The 16,618-nt window shown below is 36.7% G+C and overlaps 1 protein-coding gene across 9 annotated transcripts in view; it reads left to right on the top strand.

Annotated features, from left to right (window-relative positions):
* The window catches only part of BCAS3 (BCAS3 microtubule associated cell migration factor), a 591,123-nt gene that overhangs the window by 292,567 nt on the left and 281,938 nt on the right, over window positions 1-16,618 (top strand). For all 9 annotated transcript variants that reach the window (XM_059149981.1, XM_059149982.1, XM_059149978.1 and 6 more), the window contains 2 exons: window positions 547-712; window positions 2,820-2,920. In XM_059149981.1, the coding sequence (XP_059005964.1) occupies window positions 547-712; window positions 2,820-2,920 (267 nt within the window). The remainder of the gene's footprint in view (window positions 1-546; window positions 713-2,819; window positions 2,921-16,618) is intronic.

Below are 16,618 nucleotides of genomic sequence, written 5' to 3'. Positions count from 1 at the left end.
CTATTGTTCATTTTTTATAATGGGGAACAAATTACATGGCAGAAAAATGCAAAAGGCTGTGAAATGTTTCATTGTATTAGAATTTTGAGAATCATTTTTGAAATAAATTGCTTAAGATTTAAAAATATTTTGATTCTCGGGGCGCCTGGGTGGCTCAGTGGGTTAAAGCCTCTGCCTTCAGCTCGGGTCATGATCCCGGGGTCCTGGGATCGAGCCCCACGTCGGGCTCTCTGCTCCGCGGGGAGCCTGCTTTCTCCCCTCTCTCTGCCTGCCTCTCTGCCTGCCTCTCTGCCTACTTGTGATTTCTCTCTCTCTGTCAAATAAATAAAATCTTTAAAAAAAAAATATTTTGATTCTCATACTCATTAGCATTCACTTCTAAGAAGCAACCTTTAGGCAGGGAGCAGGCACCACATAAAACATTACCTGCCATATTTTCTCTCAACAGCGTAAAAAATGGACGGAAAGGTCAATAACTTGTAAAAATTGCACTGTGCTCCTTTTATGCCATTATTGCAAAACGAGGATTTGTTTTTCTGTTTGTAGATCAGTCCAAACAAGTTGTAGTTGAGTCTCTCTACATCATTAGCTGCTATGGGACCTTAGTGGAGCACATGATGGAGCCACGGCCGCTCAGCACTGCCCCCAAGATTAGTGATGACACCCCACTGGAAGTGATGACCTCACCTCGAGCCAGCTGGACCCTGGTTAGGTAAAACCTCTTTCCATTGTCTTTAGCAGCTTTATTGAGGTATAAAATATTGAAAATCTACAATCTGATCAAATTTGATATATGTATACAGCTGTGAAACCATCACTGTGATCAACATTATAACCCCCATAGGTTTTCTTGTGCCTCTTCGCAGTCTCTCCCTCTTGCCCCTCTTCATCCCTACCTTACCCACTGAGCCCCAGGCAACCACTGCTTTCTATCATCAGAGATTAGTTTATAGTTTCTAGAATTTTATATAAATGGAATCATAGTGTGTGTGCTCTTTTTATTTTGTCTTGCTTCTTTCCACCCGGCAAAATTATTTTGATCCATCCCTATTGTTGCATGTATCAGTAATTCCTTTTTTGATTTATAATTTAATATAATACAGTTCACCCTTCTAAAGTGAATTTTCAGTACGTTGTACACCCATCACCACAGTCAATTTTCATCACCCCCGAAAGAAACCCTATACCCATTAGCAGTCTCTCTCCATTTTCACCAAACCCTTCAACCAATTTGCTTTCTGTCTCTTTGGATCTGCCTACTATGGACATTACATATAAATGGAATCATATAGCATATGACCTTTTTCATCTGATTTTCTTCAGTTAGCATAATGTTTTCAAGGTCCATCCATGTTATAACATGCATCAGAACTTGATTCCTTTTTATGACCAAATAATAGCCCACTGCATGGATATGCCACGTTTTGTGTCCATTTGTTTATTCTTCTCATTTATCCATCAGTAGATGACACTTCCACTTTTTAGCTGTCATGAATTATGCTGCTGAGAACATTCATGTACAGATTTTTGTGTGATCATGTTTTCAGTTGTCTTTGTTTGCCCCTTTGAGTTAACTTGTCCTTGCATCTTTGTATTACATTTTCCAGAACTTGTTTTTTTTTTTTTTTCTATTCCATGTATAGAGCTTTACTGCTTCCTCTATTTCCAGTCTCATGTTCACTGAAAATAGAAAGTGTATTGGAATAACCATTAAGGGGACTGGAAATGAATATAAGCAGATTGGAAGGTTTCACCAAGATATAATGGCTAAACACTGTAGAAATGTTTATTAAGAATTGGAGCCCTTCTCAAAAGTACATGATCATTAGAATCTTTATAAGCAAGTGTCAAGAGGGAGAAATAAAATCTAGAATTAAACCTGTTCGACACAGTGTATAAGGGTATAGAAGAGACAGAAAAAAATTTGTCCTGACAACTATTGAAGGAAACAGACAAAAATGGATATGAAAATGATCCTTCTCCTTTTGACGTTTTAAAATATTCTTATATTGATTTTTGAAGGCTCCAGCATTCTTTACTACTACTTTACTGGACTAGATTGATCTGATCAATACCTTATTTATCAAGCTATTTAGGAACAGGCAGATCTAATTAAAATTACTGCACCATCATTGTTGAAATAAATGGCTTATTTTGGAGCTCAGATTCTAATTAGGTCTGTAATAAGTCAGCCATTAATTTAACTGTGTGGGTTTTTTTTTTTAAGATTTTATTTATTTATTTGACAGACAGATCACAAGTAGGCAGAGAGAGAAATGGAAGCAGGCTCCCCACTGAGCAGAGAGCCCAATGTGGGGCTTGATCCCAGGACCCTGAGATCATGACCTGAGCCGAAGGCAGAGGCTTTAGCCCACTGAGCCACCCAGGCGCCCCTAACTGTGTGGGGTTTTTAAAAGCACTTTTACCTGACTTATTTTATTTTAAAAAATATACACATATTCTGAGACTAGTGAGCTCCAGCAGTTATCTGAAATTAGGTAAAATTAGAGCTACTTTATCTTGACTTTGAATAACATGCTTCCTCTCTGTCCAGTGCTTTGAATGTCTTGTCTATCCTATTGGAAGGTCTTCTGCTATTAAACCAATATCAGCTCTATGTAATTGTATGAGTCACCACCACCTTTTTTATTCTTTTTAAGCAGATGGCCTTGTATTTTAGGTTTCAGCACTCCCAACAAGTTCACTTTAATGATTACAAAGATAGTGTGAGTTTATATCAATGTCTATAAGTGGTGACAGTGATGTGATTTACATCCCATCTATTAACCTTAAATATTAATATTCTGCCGTTTCCTTAGAACTCCTCAATGGAATGAATTGCAACCACCATTTAATGCAAACCACCCTCTGCTCCTTGCTGCAGATGCAGTCCAGTATTATCAGTTCTTGCTTGCTGGCCGTAAGTAGTTTCCATTGTTTTTTACCTACCGTACAGTGTTTTGAGATTTATCTTAAAATGCTGACTTTTAATGCATTCATGCATATTACCACAGGTCCACAGACCATAGGCCATAAAAATCAGATTGAGGCAAGTAAGATATTTAATATAAATGTAAACGGTAAGCCTTAGTACACATTAAGTATGCCTCTGGCTGTTCATGTTCCATGGCCATGAGATGTAAACCTGCAGTTATATAAGTTCATGGGGATATGTCTGGTAGTCTTGAAAGTTTTTTTTTTAAAGGAGGATACTAGGATGTAATAAACTTCATAAAACTTGGTATCTGTTTCTGACATGGAAAAAAAAAAAAAAAGCATGTTTCACTGTGAAAAGTATCAGCCAGGTTTTCTTTCTGTAGATTTTACTGGGAACAGTAAAGTAATGATTGCAACCTCATTGGGTGTTTATTTGTTTGTTTACTTTTATATCTAAGCCTGACATTTATAGAAATTGATCCATATTCTTTCTTTACTTGAGAACATGTACATTGAGGTAGAAACAGCTTATTTTGTAGGGGAGGCATGGAAAGACAATTTAATATTTATTATCCAGTTTATGGTCATAGAATTAAAAATTCTTTATGATTTTAATTTAATTTTGTAGGATTGACTGGATCCTTAATTTAACTTGATGGCTGTGAGTCCTGTATGTTTTTAAGAAACTTCCTAAAAATCAACATTGACATACTTTTAATGGAGTTTTGTTGTATTGAACTTACTATCTTGCCTGGCTGTTTTAGCAGCACGAAGTGAAATAGTTCCAAAACTGTTTTATTTTATGTTTATAATGTGTTATATATTATACTGGAAACAAAATTTACCAACTTTATTTGAAATTTATAAAAGTCGGTAATTGTAACTCGTAGTTGGCAGTCTTGCTCTCTTTTAAAATTGAATTCACTGATTCTTCCAGCATGGATTTACTGAGTGACTTCTCTGTGTCAGGCACTTATGAGTTAAACATGAATAGCATGTTGCTTCTGTTCTCAGTGAATTCACTAATTCGGGAGCAGGTGTTTAATAAAAAAGTAAAATAAAATGAGATAGGTATATCAGTGAACTATGAGTGCAGAATTTCATTTGCCAAAGTCCTCAGAGAGAGGTATATGTAAGTGGTTTTGGGTTCAAGAAGCAGAGTTTACAGGCACCTATAGTTGTTATTAGGTCATGGAAGCATACACTTAGTTCTTATCATTTGAATCATTGAATTAGGAAAAAATGACATTTATACAATATCAAATTTAAATCATAAGAACATATTCCCCCCTACCTCTCAACAGGGGTGAAAATAACCACGGCTATTTTTTCATTTTGAATGAGGTAGAGTTGACCCAGAATAAATCTTCATTTGCTTTGTTTTGTTATTTTGATAATTTTGTTATTTATTGTGTCCAGTAGGCAAACAGTATATAGGCAAAAAGATACACAGAACAAAAATTAGGGCAAAAACCAAATGCAGCTCTGTACCTTAATTTTTGTGTTCTGGCAAATTAAGCTGATTGACGTTGCTTATTTCAGCAGCTCTAAACACCTTTGTCCAGTTTTCAGAATTACAGAGATCTCTAGGTGCACAGTTTAGAACCACCACTGTAGGCAGTAGCAAGCCACCAAATGTTTTCAGGCACTGGAGTGACACTGTCAGAACTGCATTTTAGAAAGGCACTCTGGCAATGTTGTAATGCGAGGTTCAGAGGAGGGGAGGGGTGTGGAGGAGGCTCAGTGATCCTGGATGAGAGGGCTTCAATTCAGTCTGTATTACGAAAAGTCAGGACAAACCTGTGAGATGTTGCAGAGTTGGAATACAAAAGAATCAGAGATAATCTGAAAGAAAGGAGTCACTGATAATTCTATGGTTTCTAATGAAAATATGTCATATAAATGCATTTTAGACCATTCCAGATGGACTAGCCTGGGACGAGGATAAAAAGGCCAGAGTTCCAGTTCCAAATCACCTTTCAATTATTTGATGAATATAAAATATTAATAATAATATTTACTCTTATAAAGGTGTTGTTATGGTCAACGAAGGGATGGGTTTCTGTAAAAACTGTAAACATCCACCCTATACAGAAACTAACTTGAATTTAAATTTTTAAAAAAGGGAAAAAAACCTGTAAAACAGTTTAAGCATCATCTGTATCTTTGTTTCTTATCTCAAAAGTACTGATTTTCAAATAATAGACTTCAGGGACTTAAGAATACCTATTCCGACAATGTGATTCTGATCATGTTGTAATATCTGCTGTGTAAGTCATCGATGTAATTAATTTGTTTTATCTTACTTTGTGAAATACCACTGATATAATTTAGTAGATCTTTAAAAAAACACCTAAGAGTTAGGTAATTCTGTAATAATTTTATATTCTTTATATTGATGCCAGAGACACAGAAGTAGCCTGATTTTATTTTATTTTGATTTTAAAGATTTTACTTATTTATTTGAAAGAGAGAGAGAAAGAGAGAGAACACAAGCAGGGAGAGTGGGAGAGGGAGAAGCAGGCTTCCCACTGAGCAGGGAGCCTGACTTGGGGCTTGATCCCAGAATCCTGGGATCATGACCCCAGCCAAAGGCAGACACCCAATGACTGAGCCACCCAATTGCCCCAGATTAGTCTGATTTTAAAGTCCCCGTTTCCTTAGATAAAGAAAGATAATTTGATTGGGAGTCCTGGACATGCCATATATTACAGGACTGAAGCAATTAAATATGCAAAAGATGGACATCTGCGTCAGAGGAGTAAAAGCCTGAAATATAATTGGTAAAAGCAATGCTAGAGCCAGTTTAGAGAAAATGTCTTTACCTGCCCATCTGTTGAGTCCTTTATGTAAGTTAGAGCTTCATTAAGAAGACATTCTTAGTACCCTTTTGCTTTGTCTCTAGTTCCTCTTACTGAAACCATTTGAAAAGATGTTGTGACCTCTTAAAACACAAGTATACCATACCTGATGCTGAGGAGTTTTTTGTTTTACTTAACCATATTGAAAATCACCTCTTACTTCTCAACTTGAAGAATTGATAAATATATTACTGGAAGTATTTTCAGATATAACCATTCGGAGTAAAACTCTAATGCTAATTTGATGTTGCAAGCATTTTCTCAGATGTTGCAAGCATTTTTTTTTTTTTTTTTTTTGGTGTTGTATTTTGGATCTGTGGATCAAATGAAGCAGACTTGTACAAACTCCGGAAATGATAATAATAGTAGACAAAGCATGATGTAAATGGAAATGGGAAAGAGACTTTGTCTCAGGGAGAAGAGAGTAGGAGAGCAGGATGTTTAGCAAGGAATCCCCACTCCCCTTCCAGCCCTGTAATCATAATAAATACACTCACCGGTGGTTGATAAACAGAGTTCTACATATGTGGCAAAAGAGTAAATGGTAGGGGAAGGGAAGAGAAATCTGCCTGAAACACTAAAGACTTATCACCTAATTTAAAGTGAAGGAAGTCAAAACCAAAATTTTGTGCTTTTAGAAAAACTTTGATTTTTTAGAGAGAGAGCATGATGGGGTGTCAGGTGGGTGGGGAAGGGACAGAGTAAGCAGGCTCCTCTCCTAGCAGCAGACCCACACAGGGCTACGATCTCCTGACCCCGCGATCACAACCTGAGCCTAAATCAAGAGTAAGATGCTTAAAGAACTCAGCCACCCAAGCACCCCAAATTTTGTGTTCATAACTGTCATGATATTTCCCACCTATATTAATTGAATGGGAATGATACAAACTTAAGGCATTTTGGTTGGTCAGAAATTGACTTATACTAGAATGTTCTTTACATTATGGAGGTAGAGATGTCATCTTCATTATTAGGTTGAGTCATAGATATTACCATTTTGAGTAAGTAAAACAGAAATAAAATATCAGCAAATTCCTATGATTTTCTTGAGTAGATTGGTTAAATGTGCAAAGTGAATGTACAGACAGTAATCTGATCTTAATGTGTAGTTCAGTAAAGGTAAATTCAAGAATCTAATATTAAAAAATTGTTTTGCTTTGGTCATAAGAAATCTCATGAATAGTATATGAAAAGATTATAGCAGAGGAGATTCATAATTTTTGTATTAATGCTATTTTTTCTCATTTGAAAAAAATTACATACTATAATTACCTTTTCTAAAATAGGCACTTTTTTCAGTGTATTACTTTGCCAAAAACAAAGATAAACATTAGGAGACTAACAAATGTCATCTAGCCTTGAATATGATCCCAAAATAGACAGTAACTTGTTCTTTTGTCCGCTTCAGAGCTTCCCAAATTGTAAATTAAAGATAGGGCTTAGTGAATTGACTTGGGAAAGTTTTATTTAGGGGAAAAAGAATGTTTCCTCCTTTTCTTCCAGGTAATTTGGCAGCGCAGTATTTTTAAGTTGCTGACATTAACTGGCTTTGTTGGGGGGGGTGTCAGACTTTGAATTTCTGAAGTAATCCCTGGGTATGTGAGAGGTTCCTCCCTAAACTCATTGAGTTTTCTTTGTTAAGTGGTAACAAGGGATCATTCAACAGAAACACAGCTTTGATATAAAATAAAAAGGTGATCAGGAGCCATAGAACCTCTCTGTTTTACTGGGGATATAATTGTTTTCCTCTACCTTTGAAAGCATTATAGGAAAGTTGAGGAGAACCTTTGACACCATATGGAAAGGAATGAAAAACACAGAAGATGGTTAAAACATATATGTTTCAGACATGTACATTTCGGTTGGATTTAAAACTTTTTTATATATGAAAGTAATATTTTTTTATTGGATATTTCTTGAGGCTCCCTTTGAGACTGACCATTCCTCTGAAACAACAACAAATAATAGAATATGTAAAACAACCATTTTCAAGTCACTGGATACCAGGGAATGAAGGACAGGGTTTCTGGGAGATGGGAAGCAAAGGAGGCAAAAGGCTTACAACTGCCTGTAGTTATTGCCTTGCAGGAGTCTGTGGGCCACGCTGCAGTAGCAGGGGTTGGGGGTGTGTGTGTGCAAGTGGAATACAGGGAAGATGGAGCGGAGAGTCCAGTAAGACCAAGGAGGAGCACTTATCAGCAAACTATTATGAACTATTATTGTAAATAAAGTTTTAGTCCAACAGCCTCGCCAGTTCATTTCTCTGTTGTTTATGACTACTTTAAAATTATAACCACAGGTTTGAGTCATCATGACCCACAAAGCCCTGTTTACTGTCTGTTAACTCCTAACCTAGAATTTGCGGGATACACCATCAGAGAGAAGGGGTCTGTACAGAATGTGAGCTCTGAAGATCTGCAGAGAGTTCACAACACAGTATTGGTGGTTGTAGGAAACTGCCGGAAGCCAAGGAAATAACCATCAGAGAGTCCTAGAGGGCACAGAGCCTGGAGCTCATACATGGTCAGGAATCGTGACACTACAGCAGTTCTTATAATTGTATTCTGTGTGTTTAAGAAGTTAAATGGAGACATGGGAAATTTTAAAGATTCACATCAAAGTTCTGGATAAGAAAGCCTAAATCTGAAAGCTGCGCTTTGTATAAGATGAGTATAAATTAGGAATTGCAGAGGAAAATATTAGTGAACTCGAAGATAGACCAAGAGAAATTATCCAAAGTGAAACACCAAAAAAACCAGTATTTTAAATAGCTTCACAGAGCTGTGGGATAATCCTATGCTTGAAATCAGAGTCTCTGAAGGAGGGGTGGTATGACAAGCGAAATGGCCCAAAAATGTCCAAATCTGATACAAACTATAAACTCACAGGTCCACAAAGGTCAATAAATCTCAAACACAGGGAACTTAAAGAAAACTCTACCAAGGTATATTGTAATCAAATTGCTCAAAATCATTTAAAAAGGGAAAAATCTTAAAAGCAGCAAGAGGGAAATAAAGACGTTATATCCCAAGGCAAAAGTGATAGGAATGACAGATTTAAGTACTGAAAGGAAGCACCTGTTAATCTAGATTTCTGTGCTCCTCCCCCATCCTTCAAAATGAAAGAACATTTTTTTCAGATATATGAAAGATTAAAAAATGATCAGCAATAGTCATGCTCTATATGGCATGTTAAAGGAAGTCCTTCAAGCAGAAGAAAAATGATACTAGATAGAAAGGAATGAAGAACACTGAAAATGGTTTAAAATATACAATATGGGAAGGGTTTTGGTAATGGTTTATGACTCTTTAAAATAAAATTTACTGGGGTGCCTGTGTGGCTCAGTCGGTTAAGTGTCTGTGTTTGGCTTAGGTCATGATCTCAGTGTCTTGGGATTGAGCCCCGCATTAGGCTCTCTGGTCAGTGGGAGCCTGCTTCTCCTCTCCTTCTGCCTGGCTCTCTGCCTACTTGTGATCTCTCTCTCTCTGTGTCAAATAAATAAAATTTTTAAAATAAAATTTACTCTTTGGGCTCTTGGGTGGCTCAGTCCGTTGAGCATCTGACTTTTGGTTTCAGCTCAGTCATGATCTCAGGGTCGTGGGATCCAGCCCCACATAAGCTGCTGTCCTCCCATGAAGGCTGTTTAAGATACCCTCCCTCTCCCTCCACCCCTTCCCAGCGTGCTGTCTCTCTTAAAATTAATTAATTAGTTGTTAATACAAAAACAGTATCCATTTATTGAGGTCTTTAAAATACACATATACATACATATACACATGAATGTGTGTATATATGTATATATATTGTGTGTGTGTATGTGTGCATAATGTATGTCAATAGTAGCATTAAGGCCAAGAGTATGGGAAATGGTACTATTGTAAGGTTTTGTTTTTGTTTTTTAATTTATTTGAGACAGAGAGAGAGAAACAGACCCCCTGCTCAGCAGGGAGCAGGAGACTCCCCACTGAGGGAGAAGCAGATTCTGCTAAGCAGGGAGTCTGATGTGGAACTCAGTCCCAGGACTCTGAGATCATGACCTGAGATGTTTCTGAGCCACCCAGGTGCCCTTTTTTAAGGTTTTTAGAATGTATATGAGTGGTATAACATGACTTGAAGGTAAACTGTGATGTGTATAACAAAATATATGTGATGTATGTAATGAAACCAAAAGCAACCAACACAAAGAAAGGAAATAAAAAGAAAACAAATAAGCAAGATGATGTAACCCTGAGCGTATCAGCACTCATATTAGTTATAAATAGTCTGAACATCCAAGAAAAAATCGCCTGGGTGGCTCAGTGGGTTAAGCCGCTGCCTTCGGCTCGGGTCATGATCTCAGGGTCCTAGGATCGAGTCCCGCACCGGGCTCTCTGCTCAGCGGGGAACCTGCTTCCTCCTCTCTCTCTCTCTGCCTGCCTCTCTGCCTACTTGTGATCTCTCTCTGCCAAATAAATAAACAAAATCTTTAAAAAAAAAAAGATTGTCAAATTGGATTAAAAAAAAAACCAACTATATTGACGCTTAGGAGAAACATACTTTAAATCCTGAGTTACTACATTAATATCAAATTACTTAGAATATTCTACAACGGTAGAATACACATTCTTTTCAAGTGCACAGCAAACAGTGATAAGGATAGACCATCTTCTGGGCCATCAAACATGTCTTAATAAATTGAAGAGCTATCAAGTCATACAATGTATATATTCTCTGGCCACAATGGAATCAAATAAGAAATGAATAATAGATCTTTGGAAAATCCACAAATATTTGGAAACTAAACAACATACTTCTAAATAATACATGGTTCACAGAGGAAATCAAAAGGGAAATTAGAAATTATTTTGAACTGAATGAAAATGACAACAGAACAGAGCCATATCTTAGAATACTATTCAGGGAAAAAAGGTGGATTGCAGTATAAATACATGCAACAAATTGGATGAATCTCAAGGGCATTATGCCAAATGAAAAGGCCAATCTCAAAGGTTTGCTTAAAAACACCAAGAGCAGAAAGGATTCCATTTATATAACATTCTCAAAATGACAAAGTTAGAGAGGTGAACGACAAATTAGTTTTGACCAGGGTTTAGAGACAGAATGGAAGGGAAGGTGTTGGATGTAATTATAAAGGGTTAGGTAGATCTTTGTGGTGAAGACATAGCTCCATATCCTGATTATAGTTGAGGTTCCACAAATAAACATGCTACAAAATTGGATAGGACTCCATACAAACACACAAACAACACACATACACACCCTCACACAAATGAGTGTATATAAAACTATGTATATAAAACTGGTGAGTGAATAAAGTCTTGGATTGTACCAATGGTAATTTCCTCGTTTTGAAACTAGGTGAAGGCTATACAAGACTGTGCTGTACTATTTTGTAACTTCTTATGAATCTGTAATCATTTCAGAATAAAAACTTTAAAGAAAAATAGAAAAATATGTGGCATGGCACTACCTCAGTACTCAAGAGTAATTTTATAGGACTAAATAATACCTAATGTTATGAAAGCAATGAACTCAGCTTCCACATTCAGAAACTTGAAAAGGTAGAGCAAATTAAAGCAAAAGGAAGGACATGATAGAGATCAGGGTAGAAATAAAAACATATAAACAATAGATAAAATAGAAGTAATATAGAAAAACAAAAAAATCAGTAAAACTATAGTGTCTTGGTGGTTTTTTCCTGCTGTGATTTGTGGGAATCTTGGACTTGTGGATTTATTTTTTCCTGAAATTTGAACATTTTTATGCAGTTACATGTTCAAATATTGTTTTCTGTCACTCCCCTTTTCTCCTTTTGTGACTCCAGTTATATGTATATGTACCACCTGATATTTTCCCAGCTTACTGTTCAATTTTTAAAATTTTTTGTTCGATCTTTAAAATACTTTTCTCTCTGATTTTGTTTAATTTGTATTTCTGTATGTTTAAATGCATCAAGTTTTCTACTTTGCCTAATCTGCTGTTAAATTTATTAAGCATTTTTTTCATTTCAGATATCCTATTTTTCATCCCTAGAAGTCCCAGTTGCATCTTTTTTATGTCTTTCATTTCTTTCCTTATCATGTACGTGTTTGAACACATGGAGCATTTATTTTATAATAGCTGTTTTAGAATCCCCATGTTCTAATGACTTTTACCACTATGATGTTTCTTGGAGGTTTTTCTGTTGATCGATGTTTTTTTCTAGGTCTGGTTTGTATTTTTCTGCTTCTTTATATACCTAATGATTTTTGATTGGATGCTAGACATTTTCAGTTTCATGTTGTTAAGTGGTGGATTGTTCTTTACTCCAAAGAAGCATTCATATTACTTGGAATAAATTTGATTCTTGCCATGCTTATTCTTAAGCCTTGCTATGGAGGGTTCAAAGTAGGCTTTTCCTTAGGCCTAATTTAGTTATTTTAGAAGATAATGTAAATCTAGTATCTCTTATATAGCTCGTAGTGGAAATGTAAGATCATAACTATTTTTAAACCTCAGATGCTTAAATCCTTTACCTTTACCTTGCATTATACCAGCATTACCTTTACCTTGCATTATACCAGCTACGCACTTTTACTTTTGGCACTTATTACTTTTGTCTCTAACATAAAGACAAGTAAGAAACATAACATGCGAGTTTCTGTAGCACATTGTGATATGTGCTATGTTAATAGCTTGAATTAATTGATATAGAAATTCAAAGAAGGAAGAAGTTACTTATTAGTGAGGATGGAGAGAAGTGGCTAAGGAGGTTGCATCTGTGGGATTTGGGACTCTGTGAGGTGACTGAAGAAAAGTGAGGAGGAAGGGGGTGACTGGCTTGGGCAATAGGTTATGCGATTCATTGCAACACTAAGGGAACTATGTTGCCTAGTGTAGGACAGAGAATTGGTGATTGCAGTATGGCTTCTGTTTCGGTGCATGTTATATATCCTGGCAGTTGTGTTCAGTAAGCTTTTAGAAATAATCTCCGAACTTCCATGTGTGTTTACAGATTTCAGTTCCCTTCTGGAGCTTTTTGGGGATGTAATTGGTAATTCAAGTACACTTTCTATGAAATAATCTTATCCCGGAAAAAAACATAGAAGTGATGAAGTTCCATTATGATACCCTAGACAGCATGACATGTAAGGACGCAGTCTTAGTCACTCTAAAAGCTCCAACCAGAGCCTTACTTTAAAGTATTAGTGTTGGTTTGACAAAAATCTTAGTTTTATGATCCTGAAGAGAACTAAGTCATTCTGAGTTTCTTTTGAATAGCTGGGCTCTCTACCGGTATATCTGTTTTTAAAAGATGTTATTCCTTTACTAATCTCTTAGACTTCACTAGCACTTTTTAGTCTTTACATATAATGAAGTAGAGAGTAACTAAAGCTGGTATTGAGATTTATCTTACCTATCAAGTATGAAAATAAGATGTCAACAATGCACTTAAGGTTGGAGTCTAGAGATTTTGATTGCTAACAAAGTTTTGTACTGCTCTCCTACCAGCAGTAACCATGAGAATATAAATTGCAAATCTTTTCCTTGTAATATAAAGTCACACTTTTGAGTTTAGAATGAACTATTTGAGGATATTTTACTATTCTGTTGTTTTGTTGGTTTTACAGTACAACGGTGATAATATTTTGAATGTATTGGTACAAAGAGGAAAAAAAATTGTTGGTCTTATCTACCATGGTCATTGTCAGTGCCCCGGAAAAGCAATTAAATATGCAGCACTTCTCTGGGCTGCTCTCTTTCGAATGTCACATTAGATTTAACTTAACATCCTGGATTGCATCGCTATTGTGGTATGTACTGAGTATGATGGAGGTACTCAACAATATTTCCTTGCATTGTCCATAATAAATATTTGCCCAAGTGTGGGTAGGGTGGAAGGGGAAGAAAGAAATGTTTTTCTCTTGTAGAGGAAACTTGTAATGCAGGACTTATTTAAAGAGTATTTATAGTCCATTGTTGGTCATTGGGTGTGTCATACTCCTCCATCCAGGTCTGAATATCTGAGTTAGTTAAGAAACCACTTCAGATTGGATTATATTTGATTATTTCTCTTAGTTATACTTAATTTTATTAACTGACACGTCCATCCATAGCAAGATAGTTTTAGTGAAATGAATGGTATTTTTCTTCAGGAGGCTAAAAGTTTAAGACGTGTTAACTGTGAATTTAGCCGTATATGTGTTGTATAACTTGAGGAACATTATAAATTTAAATACCTTTTCTTCAATGAAAAGATGTTGAATGGTTAAATGAAAGTACCACCAGCAATCGGCAAACTTTACAAATGATGGATTGAAAAGTTTGGATTAGATTACCCTTTTCCCTTCTTCCTTTTTTTTTGTCTGTGGGAGCCATACTTCTTATTTATACCCAAATCTATTCATGGGTATTCACATCTATGGAATAGTTCATTGGTTTTTCTGTCCTTGCTGATTTATCGTTGAGATGTATCAACATCAGAAATCCTTTCTGTTACATTCTAATGACCTGTCTGCACCTTTCTGAAGTAAATCTTGACTTTTCTGTAATTTGCTTTAGCATTTACTATTTGTGGCAAAAAACAGTTTACATGTCAATCCACCTTCCTTTCTTAATTGTCCTTAAAATTCAAAAAGAAATAAAAGGAAAGTTTTTATAAAGGACTGTTTTGTATTTTTAAATGTCTTTCTTTATTTTACACAATTGTAAGTGATGCTAGTATCTTCATGTTCTTTAAGTTGTTTTATGACTTGCTTTCTTTCAGGTACAGGTGAGAGTATACATTCTTTTCTATGGATACCACCATCATTATTTCTTACTTGGCAGGTTGACTAGGATAGGACATGGATTCTGATAGATTTTTTTTTTTTTAAAGATTTTTATTTATTTGTCAGAGAGAGGGAGAGAGAGCAAGCACAGGCAGACAGAATGGCAGGCAGAGGCAGAGGGAGAAGCAGGCTCCCAGCCGAGCAAGGAGCCCGATGTGGGACTCGATCCCAGGACGCTGGGACCATGACCTGAGCCGAAGGCAGCTGCTCAACCAACTGAGCCACCCAGGCGTCCCGGATTCTGATAGATTAAAGAAAAATCATCTATGGGTCATAAAGCCACTAGTCTATGCATATCTCTGTTTCTGATGTCATTTATTGTGTCCCACCTGAGTTTAAGGTTCATATATTGAGATACTGATATCCCTGAATGTACATTTTGTTATTGGGTAGCAGGGATATAGGATGGAGGGAATGGGGTTATCTGTTTGCCCTTTTCTTCAAAAATAAAGAGCTAGAACAGAATGATCTGTGTCTGCTTACCTGCGATAATATAATGGGTTGATATTGGCAGGAGCTTGTGGTTTGATGTGCCATCACTTCCATCAGTAAGGTTAATTGCTAACAAATGACTAAATGGGAATTTAGGGGGAATGCTACAGCTGTCTGCTATGTTAGTGGTAACAGGAGTTCTGGCGCCATTTCAGGGTCGCTATTTGTGTCTGTCTATCAGAGTTAGAATACAGTTGTTTCTCTCAGTTTCAGCCTTCTCTATAGAATTTCTGTCAATTGTTTGACTCCATTAAGTGTGGAGAGGAAATAAAAGCCTGAATGACCAATCCACCAGGGGCTATGGATAGACCCTTTCTTTGTCCATACTCAGAGCATTGCATTAGGTCTCATTATCCATTTATAATAAGTGACCTTTGCCCCCTGGGTCATTGAAAAATATTCAGTGTGCTTTTCTGACACATAGGGCACCTTTCTCAGCAGACACATGAAACAATGGGACGTCTGGTAGTCTGGAGGCCTTGTACACATTGCAGGTTTTAAAATACACAGCCTTGTGCCAAATCACTTCGGCTTTTTTTTTTTTTTTTTTCTCTGCTCTTGCATGGTTCATAAATGGCTAAGGGGAGTCTGATGTCTGAAAGATGAATGTGGTGTTCCTTTTCTTTCTTGTAATTAAAAAAAATTTTCCCCATATTTTTTAGTTTTGTTTTCTAGAAAGTTTGCCTTTATCTCTGTTTTTATATTTTCTGTTAGAGAAATAGAGGTTTGGATGTAGTGCATGGAGAGGGCCATCATCTTTAGACAGTGTTTGCCAGTTATGCCCAGGAGCTGTGGGGGCTATCTGTGACATGTTAAAAACCTGTCTTCTAGTCCTCTGCTCTGCCAAACTGGTAGTGGTGAAATCTCCCCATGAAAAGTTTGGCTGGGGTGCCTGGGTGGCTTTGTCGGTTAAGTGTCCGACTCTTGATTTTGGCTCAGGTAATGATTTCAGGGTTGTAAGACTGAGCTTCACCTTGGGCTCTGCACTGGGTGTGAAACCTGCTTGAGATTCTCTCTCTCCTGTATCTGCCCCTCATCACCCCACACTCGCTTGCTCTCTCTTTAGGAAGAAAAAGAGGGAAAGAAGGATGAATGGGTAGGAAGGAAGGAAGGAAGAGTTTAGGAAGGATTTGACCATTTCTTGGTCATTATAGTCCAGATTTCTTCTGTGATGTGAACTTGGACGCCCTGACAAAAAGCCTGGAACATCTGGTTGTTCTGTCTCTAGCTCCTGGAGTGTAGAAAAACCTGGAAAAAGATGGAGATAGCATAGTAGTGAGTAGATGAAATATATTTATAAAGTCAAATCCAGAGCTTCCCACTGTGGAAAGTGAAGGTCAGCCTTCCGAGAAGCTTCACTACCAGTAACTAACTGTGTGGCCTTAGTACAATGTCTGTGTTAAGTACTGGTAGATAGGTGTATTTGCCTGAAGAATGTTGGGATAGGAAAAAATAAAGGATTGAGACTACTTCCTTAGCAATCCATATGAAGAAGTTTTTGGAATAGTGGAAAATGTT

This window comes from Mustela lutreola, chromosome 15 (genome assembly GCF_030435805.1).
Source record: "Mustela lutreola isolate mMusLut2 chromosome 15, mMusLut2.pri, whole genome shotgun sequence".
Classification (NCBI taxonomy): Eukaryota; Metazoa; Chordata; class Mammalia; order Carnivora; family Mustelidae; genus Mustela; species Mustela lutreola.
Note: the sequence above shows the minus strand (reverse complement) of the source record. Positions and strands in the feature narration are given on the sequence as shown.